A 17,176-nucleotide genomic window follows, 5' to 3' on the forward strand; every position below is an offset into this window, starting at 1 on the left:
AGAATAAAGATCTTGGGGACTTGACAGAGTGGATGCAGAGAGGTTGTTTCCGTTTTGGGAGAGTCTAGGGTCAAAGGGCATAATCTTGGAGTAAGGTGTTGCCCACTTAAGAAGGAGATGACAAGGAATTTCTTCTCTGAGCATATTGTACCTGTGAAATTTTTACCATAGAGGGATGTAGAAGCTGAGTTGCTAAGTATATTTGAGTCTGTGAGAGACATATTTTTAATCAGTAAGGGAATTGAGGATTATGGGGGAAGAGGCAGGAAAATGGAGTTGAAGATTATAAGATCAGCCATGATCTCACTGAATGGCAGAACAATCTTAATGGATTGAATCTGCCCACTGATGTACTTCTGCTCTTACATCTTTTGCTGTTATGGTGTCTCCACGAACACAAAATTAGATTAATTTTTCCAACATTCTTTAGAACTCAAGTCTGTAAAAATTTTAAATGTGAAGCTTTCATGACATATAGCAGAACAAAGAGGTTATACCTATCAAGAAGGATTGAATATGCTCGTGCTCTTTTATGATGCTTCTTCAATGCTGTCTCTTTAGCCAAGTCTAGTGTCTTATGTATATTGTGTCTGTACCTTCATAACTACCCAACGAAGTGCCTTGGATGTTCCACTACATTTAACTTCAGATACATTATATAAGTTGTTGTTGAGTAATGAGAGAAAAATAATAGGCTAGATTTTTCAAGGAGTAGCAATCTCAAGCAGAATGCAACTTGGTCCCTTTTCACAAAAGGAAACAACTCTTCTGAGGGAGGTTATAATCAGAATTCTTTCAGAAATGCCAGCCATCTTTCCGTTCTGACAGTTCTCTCATTCTCTCTTCAATTCTCTCGCATGAAAATAGGATGCCAGCTCAGTGGAGTGCTCAGTAAGTGGCGTATGAGCTGAGCTGGTTGCTAATTGGGTGGGATACAAGGTAGCAAGGGGGCCATCTAACTGATACAATACTTTGGGTGAGTGGGTGTGGGTGGGAGAAACCCAGGGTTAGGGGAATGTGGGTGTTTATGTCAAATTTGGGAGGGTCAGGTCTGGCAGTAGGGGAAGGAGTCATGGTCCTCAAGGCTGGGAGAACACAGACAGATCAGGTTTGAGCCGGAGAAAGACCAGTAAAAACAAATTATTTGTTTTGGCAAATTGACTTTGAATCAGTTGCTGCAATGTATTTTACTTCAAGGATGAGAAATAGTGGTTGAATTAAAATATAATTTAGAAACATAACATTTGGGAGTAGGAGTAGACCATTCAGCCCTCCAGCCCTTCAAGTCTACTCTGCCATTCATTATAATCACAGCTGATAATCCAATTCATTAGCTTGTTCTTACTTCCTTGCCATATCATTTGACCCTTTTAGTCCCAAGAACTATATGTATGTCTGTCTTGAAAGTCTTCAGTATTTTGTTCTCAGTATTTTGGCAGAGGTTTCCACAGGCTCACTACTCATTGGGTGAAGAAATTTCTCCTCTTCGCTGTCCTAACAGGCCTACCCCATATTCTTAGTTCGTGACCCCTGGTTCTAGACTCTCTGACCATCAAGAACATTCTTCCTGCATCTACCCACATCCTGTTAGAATTTTGTAGGTTTCTGCAAGGTTCCTCCCCCTCCCACCTCATTCTTCTAACTCCAATGAATATAGTCTGAATCAATCCAGTCTCTCCTTGTAAATCAGTCCCACCATCCCAGGAATCAGTCTGATAAACCTTCTTTGTACTCCCTCAATAGCTAGAATATCCTTTCTCGGATAAGGATACCAAAACTGTGATAGTACTCCTAGATGGTCTTACCAATGCCCTTTGTATTTGCAGCAAGACATCACTGCTCCTGTACTCGATCCTTCTCACTATGAAGGCAAGCATACCATTTGCCTTCTTTACCACCTGCTACACTTTCATGTTTACTTTCAGCAACTGGTGTCTGAGGACACCCAGGTCTGCCTCCTTTATCCTTTTGTTGCCACTCAGATAATAATCTGCCTTTCTGTGTTTGTTACCAAAGTGGATAACCTCACATTTATACATTTCATATTGCTTCTACTATGTATTTGCCCACTCACTCAACTTGTCCAAACCACACTGAAGTGTCTCAACATCCTCCTGCCCAGCTTTGTGTCATTTTCAAACTTGGAGATATGACACTTAGATTCTTCGTTTAGATCATTGATATAAATTGTGAATAGCTGGGGTTGAAGCACTGATCACTGCACTATCCCATTTCTTTCTGCCTGCCACTTGGAAAAAGAAGTGTTTATCCCTACTGTTTGTTCCCTGTCTGCCAAGCAGTTCTCCATCCATTTCAGTGCATAACGTCTAATCCCATGTGTTTTATCTTGCATGAAAATCTCTTCTGTGGAGCCTCAGCGAAAGCCTTCTGAAAATCAGAGTAAACCACCTCAACTGGCTCCCCACTATCCACAGTATCAGTTACCTCCTCAAAACAATCCAGCAGATTTGTCAAGCATGACTTCCCTTTTCATAAATCAGTTCTGACTCTATGCAGTGTTGTCACTATCTTCTAAATGCCATGTCTTTTATAATGGACTTTCGCATTTTTCCCTCGACTGATGTCAAACTAACTGTATAATTCACTATTTTTTCTCTTCCTTCCTTCCTTAAATAGTGTGGTTACATTTTACCCTCCAATCAATATGATAATAAATTAAACAGATGCCATTTTGCATCCCATTGAAGTAAAGTTGATTTCAATTATGAATTCACTTAGAGGAGTTACCCGTAGAAACAATTGTAAGAGCACAAATGTGTACCAGTAGTACTCTGCATACAGTATCATTCAGAGGGTCTCTGCGGTATTGTGGTAGTGTGCCTACTTTTCGACCAGGATGCCTGGGTTCAAGTCTCACCTATTGGAGAGGTGTTTCATAATGCATCCGAACAGTTGTTTAAAAATATCTAAGATATCATTCATTTGCCTGCTCTTCAAATAATGAAGAAGCATCATGTTTTATTTCAGTTTTGATCTATTTGTGAACACAATAAACAGAAAGAGAGTTATTGTATATTTGGAACAAAAAGTACTAATTTCAACATTGTCTGAATCTAAGTTATCTTGCAACCCTGACTACAACTGCTACATTTTGCTTTGTACCACTATGCTCATTTCTTATGCTTCAGTTGCTTAAATAAAGCTGAATTCTCATTCTGGACATGTTCCATGAATCATATGCTTACAAATGTTTCTGAAATCCAGGTTTGTCATGGTGTTGCCTTCTTAAAAATTACAAATATTGAACATAATAATTTGCTGTACAATGCTGCTAAAACTTTATTTAACAATTCATTTTACATAAACCTTATCGTTATCATGCAAAATGTGAATGTAAGCAAGTAATGTTGCAATTAGACACTTCTGGTAAGGGAGACTCTGTTGAGCCTTTATATCATACCTTGCAGCTCCGCCAACTGACATTCACAGAGCCATTATCAAATAAAAATGAACACCAAGCCAAGCCATGAAGAAGATATTAGAAAGAGGGAGCCAAAATAGAACATAACACATAGAACAGTACAGCACAGTACAGGTCCTTCGGCACACAATGTTGTGCCGATCTATTATCCTACTAAGATCAATCTATCCTGCATACCCTACATTTTACTATCCTCCATGTGCCTACCCAGGAGTCGCTTAAAAGTCTGTAAAGTATCTGACTCCAATACCACTGCCAGCAGTGCATTCCACACGCCTTCCACTTACTGTGTAAAGAACCTACCTCTGACATCTCCCCTATACCTTCCTCCAATCACCTTAAAATTATGCCCCCCTCGTAATAGTCATTTCTGCCCTGGGAAAAAGTCTCTGACTATCCACTCTATCTATGCCTCTCATCATATTGTATACCTCTATCATGTCCCCTCTCATCCTTCTTCGGTCCAATGAAAAAAGCCCTAGCTCCCTCAACCTTTCCTCATAAGACCTGCCCTCCAGTCCAGGCAGCATCCTGGTAAATCTTCTCTGCATCCTCTCTAAAGCTTCCATATCTTTCCTATACTGCAGTGACCAGAATTGAACACAATGTTCCAAGTGTGGTCTAACCAGAGTTTTATAGAGCTGCAGCATAACCTCACTGCTCTTAAACTCAATTCCCCTGCCAATGAAAGCCAACACACCATACGCCTTCTTTACAACCCTATCAACTTGGGTAACATCTTTGAGGGATCTATGGACGTGGACCCCAAGATCCCTCTGTTCCTCCACACTGTCGAGAATCCTGCCATTAGCCCTGTATTCTGCATTCAAATTCGATCTTCCAAAATGATTCACTTCACACTTTTCTGGGTTGAATTCTATCTGCCACTTCTTTGCCCAGCTCTGCACCCTGCCAATGTCCCGATGCAACCTACAACAGCCCTCCATGCTGTCCGCAACTCCTCCAACCTTCGTGCCATTGGCAAACTTACTAACCCACCCTTCCACTTTCTCATCCAAATCATTTATAAAGACTACAAAGAGCAGAGGTCCCAAAACAGATCCCTACTTTTGATAAATTTGTATTTAGGCATAGTCTCAAAGGTGGAGAGACAGAGTTCAGGAAGCAATTCCAGAATGAAGCTGCGATAGCTGTCAGCATTATCACCACTGGTGAAATAAAGGGGACCAGAGTCAGAGAAGTGGAGAACTTGGAAGTCAGTGGGGTTGTAGAAATGCGAAAAAGATTATAAACGTAAGGGGTGGCAAAGCAATGAAAGGAATTAAAATAAAGATGAGAACTTCACAGTAACAGCTTTGAAATCAGGGCAAATGTAGATGAACAAGGGTGGGAATGATGTGAACAATGTTTTCTCTAATTTTTGTTCATTGTTAGTGAGCTATTTATTGCTTTTGCCCACATCTTTTAAGTTGCTGCACAGCCATTCCAGTGTATATTTTAAAGGAAACTTTGGGATCTGTATTTTTCCACTGTGATGCACTGTGACCTTCCAACTGAGGAAGGAACATTGAAAATTGTTGGGACTGATTGAAAGTTCAGAAGAATGGAAACTTGAGGAGCAGCCAGGAGAGCATTGAAATGTTTGAGGCAAGATGAGATAAAAGTATGGATCAAATGGGTAACACCGGGGCAGAGGAATGTTGTATGGTGACACGGAAGTTTGCAGTTTTTGAAATTCTATGATTTAAACTCAGCAGAAGAATACACACGATCTTACAAATTAAGAGCAGAAGTAGGCCATTTGAGTCTTCATACCTGCTTGGCCATTCAATAAGATCATGGCTGATCTGTTTGTGTTTCAAATTCTACATTCCAATCTAGTCCCAATACCTTTGGATTCCCTTGTCTAACAAAAAAGCCTCTCAGTGAAACAATTTCTCTTCAATGTTATCCTAAAAGGATGACCCTTAATTTTCAAACAGTGCCCCCTAGTTCTGGACTCACCCACAACAGGAAACATGCTTTCCATATTCATCTTGTGAAGACCACTCGGGATCTTGTATACCTTAATCCAGTCACCCCTCATTCTTCTAACCTCCAGTGAAAACAAGTCGAGCCTGTCCAATCTTTCCTCATAAGACAACCCAGTCACTCCAGCTATCCAACTAGTAAAACTCCTTTGAACCACCTCCTTAAATTAGAAGACCAAAACTATTAACAGTATTTGGGATGTGGTCTCACCAATGCTCTGTATAACTGTTGCATAATATCCTTTGTGTTTTAAAACTGAAAGAACAGTGGATGCTGTGAATCAGAAACAGGAATTGCTGGAAAAGCTTAGCAGGTCTAGCAGCATCTGTAGTTAGCAGCTAGGAAAAGCTACCTTCAGTTGTGAGGAAGGGTCACTGGACCTGAAACATTAACGTTGATTGCTCTCCACAGATGCTGCCAGACCTGCTGAGCTTTCCAGAAATTTCTGCTTTTGATCCGTTACATTTTTGTTTCATTCCTCTCATAATAAAGGATAGCATTCCATTAGCCTTCTTAATTGCGTGCTGTAGCTGCATGTTAACTTTTTGTGACTTGTGCACTAAAACACCTAGATAACTCTGTACCTTGGAATTCTGCAGTTGTTCTCATTTTAGATAATATTCTGTGTTTTCATTCAAATGTGAACTACTTCACATTCTCCCGCATTATTTTCTATCTGCCAGATTTCACTCATTCAATCTATTAGTATTCATGTGTAACCTAGCTTTGTCGTCTTCACAGCCTAGTTTCCTACCTAGTGTTGTGCCATCTGCAAATGTAGTGACCATTGCATTCACTCCCCTCAGCTAAGTCATTGATATAAAATGTTGAGGCTCCATCACAGACTCTTCTGGGACTCCACTTGTTTTATCCTGCTAATCTGAAAAATACCTGTTGATGCATGCACTCTTGTTTTCTGCCAGCCAGCCAAGTTTCTATTCAGTAAACATTTATGTGGCACCATGTCAAATGCATTCTGGAAATCCAAGTGCAATACATCAACAGGCTCCCCCTTAAAAGTATGTACTCATCCTTCAAAGAACTCCAATAAATTGATTGAACTTAATTTCCCTTTAGAACGTGGAACAGTACAGCACAGGAGCAGGATCTTTAGCCCAGCTTGTCTGTGCTGACCATGATGCTGTTCTAAACTAATCTCCATCTGCCTGCACATGCCCTATATCCCTCTATTCTCTGCCTGTTCAAATGCCTCTTAAACTTTTCTCTCGTACCTGCTTAAACCACCTCTCCGGCAGCGCATTCTAGGCACTTACAGATAGTTCTATAACACAATAGTTGTGTTTTTGTGTGACATCAATCTATAGAAAATTGCGCCTCAGAAAATCACATTTATGGAGAAATCGCTATATTGTACAGTTGAAACTTGGTGTTATCCAAACAGTGTCCACTATTCATCAATCGCGTTACAGCCAAGTCACATTAATGAAACACACATTATAGCAGAAATACCTGTAATACTCTCTGTGCAAAAAATCTTTTCTTGCACATCTACTTTAAATTTTCCCCATATCACCTTAAACCTATTCCCCCTACTATTTGACATTTCCGCCCTAGAAAAGAGATTCCAACTATTCACCCTATCCATGTCTCTCATAATTTTATGTACTTCTATCAAGTTGTCCCTCAGTCTCCAAAGCTCTAGTGAAAATAATTCAAGTTTGTCCCAACCTTTCCTTATAGCTAATGTACTCCAAACCAGGCAACACGCTGGTAAACCTCTTCTGCACCCTGTCCAAAGCTTCCACTTCGTTGCTATATTGCAGCGACCAGAACTGTGCACAATACTCCAAATATGGCCTGATCAAAGTCTTGCAACATGACTTACCAACTTTTATATTCAGTGCCCTTACTGATGAAGGTAAACATGCCATACATCATCTTTCCACCTTATCCACTTGTGTTGTCACTTTCAGAGAGCTGTGGGCTTGGACCCGAAGATCCCTCTGTATAATAATGCTCCTAAAGGTCCTGCTGTTTACAGTGTAATTTCCTCTTGCATTTGACCTTCCAAAATGCAACACCTCTCACTTGTCTCAATTAAACTCCATCTGCCATTTCTCAGCCCAACTTTCCAGCTGATCTATATTCTGCTGCATCCTTTAATATTACTCCTCGCTATCCACAATTTCACCAATTTTTGTGTCATCTGCAAACTTACCAATCAGACCACTTATATTAATGATTTGGATGAAAATGTATTACAAACAACAGAGGTTCCAGTATTGATCCTTGCAGAACACCACTGGTCACAGACTGCCAGTCAGGGAAACAACCCTCCACAACCACCCTCTGTCTTCTATGGCTAGGCCAATTTTGTATCCAACTTGCGTATTCACCATAGGTTCCGTGCAGTTGGATCTTCTGGACCAGCCTACAATAAGGGACTTTGTCAAATGCTTTAGTAAAGTCCATGTAGACATCATCAATTGCCTTAGCCTCATCAATTGTCTTCATCACTTCCTCAAAAAATCTCAGGAGTCAAAAGACCATGCAAAATGCCGTGGCTGAGGTATTGACTGTGATGTGAGGAGGAAAGGACTTTCAGTGGAGATGGTTAGTTACAGTTTATTAAATTTATCTTTGGGTTGAGGGATTTTTCCTACAATAAGAGTAAATTTGGCTTACATTCCCTGGGGTATAGAAGAATTAGAGATGATTTCATTGAAACATACAGGATTCTGAAATGGCTTGACAGGGTACCTGCTGCAAGATTGTTTCCACTTGCTGTGGAATCTAAAATACCAGTCATAGACTCAGGATAAGGAGCTGATGAAATAGGACTAAGATCAGGAGAAATTTTCTCGTTCAAAGGGTTGTGAATGTCTAGAATACCTTACACCGGAAACAAGGCTCATATTTAAAAAAGAATTTTTCAACAGTATTAGATCCTAGAAATTTATCACTCTTGTGCAGTAAATTCCTTTATGTGATCGTGATGAATAAATATTATGTAAGTGTTTTCATATGAAACAGAATTACCTTGCTCTTGCAAGAATGAAGATGTATTTAGTGAAACTCTGTTGTGACAAGTAAAGCTGTTTAAAAGTAATTGATCAGAATTGTGTAGGTGGTAAAATTACTTTCTAACTGTTGTCTGAGCTATTCTGAAATATTCGCTGCTTATTTGTATTGAAAATGCATTGTCTTTCCAGGTGGATGTGGAAAATCTAATTTATGTTGAATTAACTGTTTTACTAAATTAAATGATTAAATATCTCTGAACCTTTTCCTAGGCCACAATGAAGTATCTTTGTGATGCTTTTTCGACATTAAAGGTGCTTTATAAAAATAATTTTAGTTGAGATAAGTACTTATTTATCTGACAAGTCATGTTGCAAGACTTTGATCAGGCCATATTTGGAGTATTGTGCACAGTTCTGGTTGTCGCAAAATAGCAACGATGTGGAAGCCTTGGACAGGGTGCAGAAGAGTGAAAAAAAATCTGGAATTAAAAGTCTAATAGTAACCATGAATGGACGTGGGAAGGCGATGGCCTAGTGGTATTATCATTGGACTGATAATCCAGATAATGTTCGGGGAACCTGGGTTTGAATCCCGCCATGGCAGATGGTGGAATTTGAATTCAATAAAAATTATCTGGAATTAAGAGTCTAATGATGACCATGAATCCATTATCAATTGTTGGAACAAACCCATCTGGTTCACTAATGTCCTTTAGGGAAGGAAACTGCCATTCTTACTTGGTCTGGCCTACATGTGATTCCAGACCCACAGCAATGTGGTTGACTCTTAATTGCCCTCTGGGCAATTACGGATTGGCAATAAATGCTGGCCTGGCTAGCAACACCCTCATCCCATGAGCAAATTAAAAAAGTGAAACTGTTGTGAATTGCTGGGGAAGAAACCTATCTGGTTCACTGAAGTCCTTTAGAGAAGGAAACTGCCATCTTTACTTGGTCTGGCCGATATGTGACTCCAGATCCACAGTAAAGACTCTTAACTATTAGCAGTGGGTAATAAATGCTGGCCCAGCCAGTGATGTTCGCATCATGAGAATGAATTTACAAAAAAAACTTGATGTCATTTTTTGAAAGGTTTTTATTTGTATATGCTCTTGCTTGATCTCTTCTTCATTTAAAAAAAACTAAACAGCAGTGGGCGTGCAGAGTTGTTTATGCTAAAGCTTTTTGAATGAATCTTTTATGACTAATTTTTATGTGGAGGAATGTGCAGTCTTCTGCTGCAATATTTTGTGAGTGTTTACTGTGTTGGCAGTCTACTTACAAAACTGGACTTATTTTGTTTTTGAACTTTTACTCCTTTATCCGATTTCACAACTCTTCTCCCGCTTCATCTACCCAAACCCTTCGCTATTTGGAGTGATTCACATAGAAATATGGAAAATAGGAGCAGGAGCAAGCTATTCAGCCCTTCAACTCTGCTTTGCCGTTCCATGTGATCATGGCTAATCATCCAGTTCAGTAGCCTGTCCCTGCTTTTTCTGCATACCCTTTGATCCCTTTAGCCCTCAGAACAATTTCTAACTCCTTGAAAATATTCAATCTTTTGGCCTTAACCACTTTCTGAGCAGAGAGATTCCACAGGGTCATTACTCTCTGGTTAAAACAATTTGTCTTTACCCCAGTCCTAAATGGCCTATCCCTATATCCTTAGTTTGTGACCTTTTGGTTCTGGACTCCCTAGTTGGTGGGAACACCCTTCCTGTGTTTACTCTGACTTAGTCCTGTTAGAATTTTGTAGGTTTCTATGAAATCACCCATTATGAAGGGCAATTTTAAGCCTACCTGTATTGGAATTAATTTAAATTTGGCCAAAAATTTACCTTCTCACACTGCTGTATTGCCACTTTCTAATATTCTGATCTACTCTGTTGTGAACTAAGGAAGAGTTCACTGATCTTCATTCCTGCAGACCAGTAAACATTTCCAAATTTCCTTTTATATTCGTCATGGAATGTGGGCATCACTAATTGCGCCAGTGACCATTGTCCATCCGTAATTTCCCTGAGAGAAGATGGAAGTATGCTTTATGGACTTAAAGTCCATAAAAGTGTTGGCCATGAAAGTCTTCAAGATATTAACAGGAAAAGATAGGGTCGCTATCATGTTTGGAGTTTCTAGAACCACGGGCCATAGTTTACAAATTTAGGGTCAGATCATTCATGAAAGATGTTTGGAAGCATTTCTACACACAAAGGTTGATAGAAGTTTGGGACTCTCTTTCACAAAAGGCAGTTGATGCTTAATCATTTGTTAGTTTTAAATCTGAGTTTTTTTTTGTTAAGTAAAAGTTTCAAGGAAAGTGGCCCAAAAGTAGGTATACAGAGTTAGGCCAGATATCAGCCATGACTCTATTGAATGGCAGAACAGGTTCATGGGGTTAAATATCATATTTGAGGTCCAGCATGTACTGAACCCCACTGATATAAAAATGGAAAGCAAGCCAGTTGACTCTCTTTATTTCAGGTTAAACTAGAAATCCGCATAACCAATAGAGGTCGGTTCTTACATTGCTGGCCAGAAATGAATGTTCCATTATGGATTTGTGGAAATCCCAAATTGCTTCTCAACAGGAAATTAATTAATATTTTCCTCACTTTGCTGGTTAGAATGGAGAAAAGATGCCTTTCACTGTTTGAAGGAGCTGTTTACTAATTTAAAGATGAAGAGAAGCCCATTGCTGCCCACTTGTGTATATAGCTTTCATCTGCTCATGTTCACTTAAACAAATAGGTTTATTTTCAACTGGAGAATGCTTTGTGTTTTCTATGTGTTGGGAAAGTAGGACTTTTGGAGTATTGCTTCATTCGAATATTTTCTTACTCTAATTTATTTGACATATTTTGCCATTTTTTTTCTAGACATTTTTAGATATGACTTTTGGGGCTGGAGGCCACACAAAAATGATCCTTTCCCAAGCTTCTGACATCTCGGTGTTTGCCTTGGACAGAGATCCAATAGCACATGAAATTGCAAAACAGGTTTCCCAGATGTATCAGTAAGTAACATTGTTGTTTAATATTAAAATTTTAAGACCTATATAAATTTGCCGATACATTCTAACAGTGAGAATCAGTTTTGCTAAATTTACTAGGATTTTTTAGAAAAATGCAGGATTAAAATGGCCTTTTAATGAATTGCTTCATGATGTTTCCAACTAAAGTTATTACTGGACAAATCGGATTTCAGAATGAAATCGGGCATGATGGATTTTCTTTTGCTGGTTTGAAACAAAGTGATCTCACACTGAAACATAAGCATACAATATTGCAGATGATGATGAAACAAAAGTTTGTTACGTAGAATAAATTAAGATAAAATGGAATAAATTAAACAAATTTAAAGATTTTGAAATGCATTAAAATATCATTCCATTAATTCCAAAGACAGTGCTTCACAGACTTCAAAAACACTACGTTTTCCAAAAATACTTTTTATAATGCTCTATCACCTCTATAGCCTTAATTTAATTGTGACTTCAATTTTCAGACTGAAGAATCTGATTGCTTCTTTCTGGAGCATTTATACAGCTTCAACTAACTCTGTCAGGGTTTTATCCAAATACTTCTGGTCTGGAAGCATTGCGAAGTTCCTTATCTAAGGTGATCTATTTTTACCAAATCTAAATGATCTTCACCTTTTCCCAGGAGCAACTGCTTTAAACATCCAAATTCAGCTGAGCCTTCTGCAGAACTGCTTCAAACTGAAACTAAAATTTAAAGGTTCAGGCTGTATGGTGTTTACCCCAAGCTTTAAAAAAGCTGCATCCAAACGCTTCCATCAGAAAGCCTAATGTATTACATTGTCTGTTTTGTTTGCTTGTAAATTCTTCCAATGTATCCAAAACCCATTAGTTCTTGGAGGCTATCTCTCTCAAACTGCTCTGAAAGAAATCACATTTGGCTATAGAAAACTTAGAAGTTAACCATTAAACCCCTTAAGACACACAAAACCCCATATGCTACTAGTTCAAAAATCAAAAATCCAAACTCAAAAATAAATGATATTAAAATTTATATAAATCACACACCCACCATCACAAGGAGCAATAAGTGAAGTTTGTTTGATGATTCTAAGTGTAAAGCGCTAGAGAAAAATGGAATCCAGGAGCATTGTGACAAGTTATAATACTAACTAATCCTACAAATGTGGTGGTTTTGAAGCTTACAATAGTTTTTGATGCTTATTTATTTTAAGATCTTTCTTTGATTGTTATGGCGTTTTATGTGTACTGCATTACTTCAGCACTTTCCCAGTGAATTGTCATGTGGTCTTTTACCACTTTTACAAGAATAAACCATAAATTTGTTTTATTTAATGAAAATAGTGTGAGGTTACATGTTGTGTTGGCGACTAGATGTTATCCTACTCTGCTGTAGCTTGTTCAGCTTTTTTGAAGGCCTTGATGATTCAGTCTCTATCGTAAACATTGAGAACTCTTCTTTGAAAACAGTTTTGCACACCAGGCGACCTCTTAACAACTACTCACCCTCCTAGCCAGATCATTATCAACTCCTTTGTCTATCCAACTGCTCTTCTTTCTCTTCGGGCACAATCCTATCATTTACTCCCTATCCCATCCCCCTCCCTATTTCTGCATATAAACCGATGTTTCCCCAGCTAGTATCAGTTCTGAGGATGGTTCACCAGACCGAAATGTTAACTCTGATTTTCTGTTCCAGATGCTGCCAGACCTGCTGAGCTTTTCCAGCAACTTCTGCCTTTTTTCCTGATTTACTGCATCCGCAGTTCTTTTGGTTTTTATTTAACCTTTCCTATGTGTCACCATTCCAAAGCTTGTATAGTCTGAGTGTAAATGTTAATTTCTTCAGACTATAAATTCAGTACTGCCAGTCAAAACTTTAAACTCTGGTAGTGTAGATTTGGACTCAAAACTTCCTGATCAAAAGGGTACGTAATTATGCATGAGCATGTGCCAATATTATCCATCCCTGTTATCAGAAGCAAAGCAGTACTTGACATGTTTGAAATTTAATTTAAATCTGGTTCCTCTTGGAGGTAGGAACCAATGCTTGTGCAACATGCTAGATTTGCTGATGTACCAGCATTTTTTTCTTTGATTCTGGCATATTTGGAACAATGGTGTATAGAATACAAGAAGTCAATAAACAGAGATGTCATTTTAACAGAACTAATTGCTTGCTGGATATATGTGCTGCTTTTCATGGTCACAACAAAGGTCCTAGTCTTCATTGCACTAAGTGATCTGATGCAGGATTAACTACAGCAATAGTGGCTTGGCTTAAAGTGACATCACAGCACGATAAGTCACTTGGGACACATGTAAATTTTCACTTAAGTTAAATTAATCATCTGTAAGGTTAATACAAAGTGAATTAATTAGGATAAAAAAGTAAAGTCAATTTTATTATTCATTATATAGTTACAATGTTAAAGTAATTACTTAGATCTAAGGGGATAATGTTTAAATTGCAAAACAAGAGATAACACTAAAGCATTTCATATTTTCAGTAAGTAAAAATCTGAAGGAATTAAGTAAGAGAATTTTAATTTATTCTCCACAACGCTCCCCTTAAGATAAGGTGATATTGGCTCAAAGGAAGCAACCCATTGATGAGTAGCTCGTTAGTCTTTTTATTTCTTTAGCTTTAATTTTATTTCTTTTAAGTCAATTATTAGACTAATTATCAAGGGCTTGATGGGACACCTCACTTTTGAAGAGAATACCTTGCATCATGTGGGAGCTCCAGGCCACTTCACTTCCCCGACAGTCACATGTGTAGAAGTGTTGTCAGCTGGAGGAGCATGAATCACAGATTTTGTGGCTTGAGTAGCTGGCAGTCCACCTGTAAAGCTGTGAGTTTATTAGATAGCATGTTTCTAGAATTGGTTATCCTGTAGCTCAACGATGTAGGGAGTGGATGACTGTCTGACAGTCAATGTAGACAAGGCACGAATCCCCTGAGTGCATCACTTTACAATCCATATTCAGCTTAAAATACTGATAAGAGTAAGAGTTCAACTGGGGAGTCCTGCCATCTCGGGAATCAGTCTGGTAACTATTCTTTGCACTCCCTCATCCACAAAGGATACCAAAACCGCTCACAATACTGCAGGTGTGGTTTTTTCAAGGCCCTGAACGTTTGCAGCAAGGCATCCCTTCTGTACTCAAATCCGCTCACTATGAAGGCAAACATATAATTTGCCTTCATCACCTCCTGCTGCACCTGCATCCTTAATTTCAGTGGCTGGTGTACAATGAAACCCAGGTCCCTTGCTCCTCCCATTTCCAAGTCATTTGCGCATGTGAGGTTTTTGGTCTCTATGACACCAATTGAATTCTGTTTCTGTAAATATATTTTTTGACTCAGATTTGTTTCTTCCTGTCAACCCCTGAACTCCTGCTGATGGTGTAATGTTGGTGAGTGGTGGTTAATTGTTCTGGAAATCCAGAGGAAGGGAATCCAGAAGACAAAAGGAACAGCAAAGTCTTTCAACAGTTGCAAGACTTGAGGAGTGAAATCTGAGTCAGTTGATTAAGTGACACAAAGTTTATTTTGTGAATAGAGTAGTTAAACTGTTGTCCACATTTTCATGTGCTGAGCTCCTGTTCTAAGTTTCAGGTGATGTGCGTTTGATTACAACAATGTGATTCTGTATGTCCTTGTGCTGTACTCCACATATCTGTGGCATTGTCCATAAACGTAGCCTCAAAAATAGGGTTGTGGAGGAAAAATGTTAGAAAAGTTGTTCTTCTTATTACTCCTTTTTTTGACTTGAAAGTACTAAATATTTTGCTGTGCAGCTCCAACGGCTGAAATAACTTATGGCTAAGGCACTACAAATGTAATGTCACTGGATCAGTAATCCAAGTTAATGCTCTAGTGATGCAGAATTTAAATTCAGTCTGATGCTTATTTATTTTAAGATCTTTCTTTGATTGTTATGGCGTTTTATGTGTATTGAATTACTTCAGCACTTTCCCAGTGAATTGTCATGTGGTCTTTTACCAACTTTTACAATCTGGAATTAGAAACTATTCCATTAGTGTTCTAGAGTTCTAACAGCATGGAAGGAGGCACTTCGCTCCATTGAGTTTACATTGGTCACCAAACGTCCATCAAAAATTCAGTACTTGGCTTGTTGCCTTGTATGCAATGGAGTTTCAAGTACGCATCTAAATATTTGTCAAATGGTTTGAGAGTTCCCTCCTCTACCTCCCTTTTAGGTATGAGTTCCAGATAACTACTACCCTGTGGGTGAAACAATTCTTCCTCAAATCCCTCTAAACCGCCCTCTGCTTACTTAAAAATAGTGCCACCTTGATTATTGACCCTTCTACAGAGGGGAAAAAACTTTCTCCCTATCTGCCTTGCCAGTGCCCTTCATAACTTTATACACCTCAATCCTCCTTTGGACTTGTCTGCTGTAAGGATATTGATAACGGTCATCATGAGGGTTTCAAAAATTCATCTGGTTCACTACGATATATTAGGGAGGGAAATTTGCCATCCATCTGCTTTCTGCCCCCCTGGTCAGGTGTATATGTAACTCAATTCCACAACTAAATCTTAACTGCCTTCTGAAATTGTGTAGCAAGTCACTCAGTTCAAGGGCAATTAGGAATGGCCACAAAGTTCTGTTCTCGCCAGTGATGTCCACATCCCATAAGAGAACAAATTAAAAGCACAAAGGAAATTTGCAGAAAATGGTATATCGATTGATAAATTAATTTGAATTGACTCCTGACTGTTTTTGTATTACATAGTCAAAAAACTTTTAATTTGTTTTGTAATGGTACCATTGCACCATGTTATTTTTATTTTGGCTTCTGTTATTCAATCAGAGTAAAGCTTCTTTGTGCTTTATCTGTTCTTATTTAAAGCTTCAAATACATTGTCAGCACTTAAACCCGCAGTTACTGTGTGCAAAATGGACCCAGTTGATCCACCGGGAGTTTTACTGATCTGTGCAGGGAAACTGTCCTAAGCTGCATTCAGCAGAAGGTCACTGATGCTGTAAAGAAAGCTGAAGATTCACTCTCATCTGGGTTAGCTCAAGTATAGACATATGCATAAGTCCCATGCGTACCAACCAGTCATTTGGAAAAATAATGTAAAGCTTCTTGTAAATTGCTGGTCAATTTTTTAACTCTATAAGTCATAATAAGGGTATAAGACAAGGGCATCTTGTGAGAATTTGCAAGAAAATACAGAAAAGCAATGACAAAAAGTCTCGGTACTGTACAACTGTTAGCATTTTTTTTTTTCCAGATTTATGGAATCTACAATTCATTTTGAAAACACTTCTTTAATAAAAACTAACTGCTATGATATCCTTATTGCTTCTGCTGTGCATACTGTCTACATGCATTTGCAATCCAACCTTGAATTAACTGACAACAGTGTGAGGTAAATATAGTAGCAATTCTGATGCAGTGACATTTGATATAAGTATAAAAACTTCTGCCTGTTCTAACTAACTGCAGATGGGTTGCAGCTTCAGCTTGTGCAATCGTGCAGAAGCAAAAGAAAGGGGATAGTAAGAACTGCCGACGCTGGAGTCAGAGGTGACACTGTGTGGAGCTGGAGGAACACAGCAGGCCAGGCAGCGTCAGTGGTGCAGGAAAGCTGACGTTTCGGGTCGGGACCCTTCTTCAGAAAGAAGGGTCTTCTGAAGAAGGGTCCCGACCCGAAACATCACCTTTCCTGCTTCTCTGATGCTGCCTGGCATGCTGTGTTCCTCCAGCTCCACACTG

At 38.8% G+C, this 17,176-nt stretch overlaps 1 protein-coding gene across 5 annotated transcripts in view; it reads left to right on the top strand.

The window, feature by feature from the left end:
• The window catches only part of mettl15 (methyltransferase like 15), a 92,583-nt gene that overhangs the window by 21,754 nt on the left and 53,653 nt on the right, over positions 1–17,176 (top strand). For 4 of the 5 annotated variants that reach the window (XR_007263964.1, XM_048607059.1, XM_048607058.1 and 1 more), the window contains exon 2: positions 11,298–11,434. Coding sequence is in view for 3 of the 5 variants with exons in the window: in XM_048607058.1 (XP_048463015.1) it covers positions 11,298–11,434 (137 nt within the window). In the remaining 2 variants the exon portion in view is untranslated. Of the gene's footprint in view, positions 1–11,297; positions 11,435–17,176 lie in introns of those variants that run through there. The other variant, XM_048607060.1, reaches the window with a different exon arrangement.

This window comes from Rhincodon typus, chromosome 17 (genome assembly GCF_021869965.1).
Source record: "Rhincodon typus isolate 14 chromosome 17, sRhiTyp1.1, whole genome shotgun sequence".
Taxonomy (NCBI): domain Eukaryota; kingdom Metazoa; phylum Chordata; class Chondrichthyes; order Orectolobiformes; family Rhincodontidae; genus Rhincodon; species Rhincodon typus.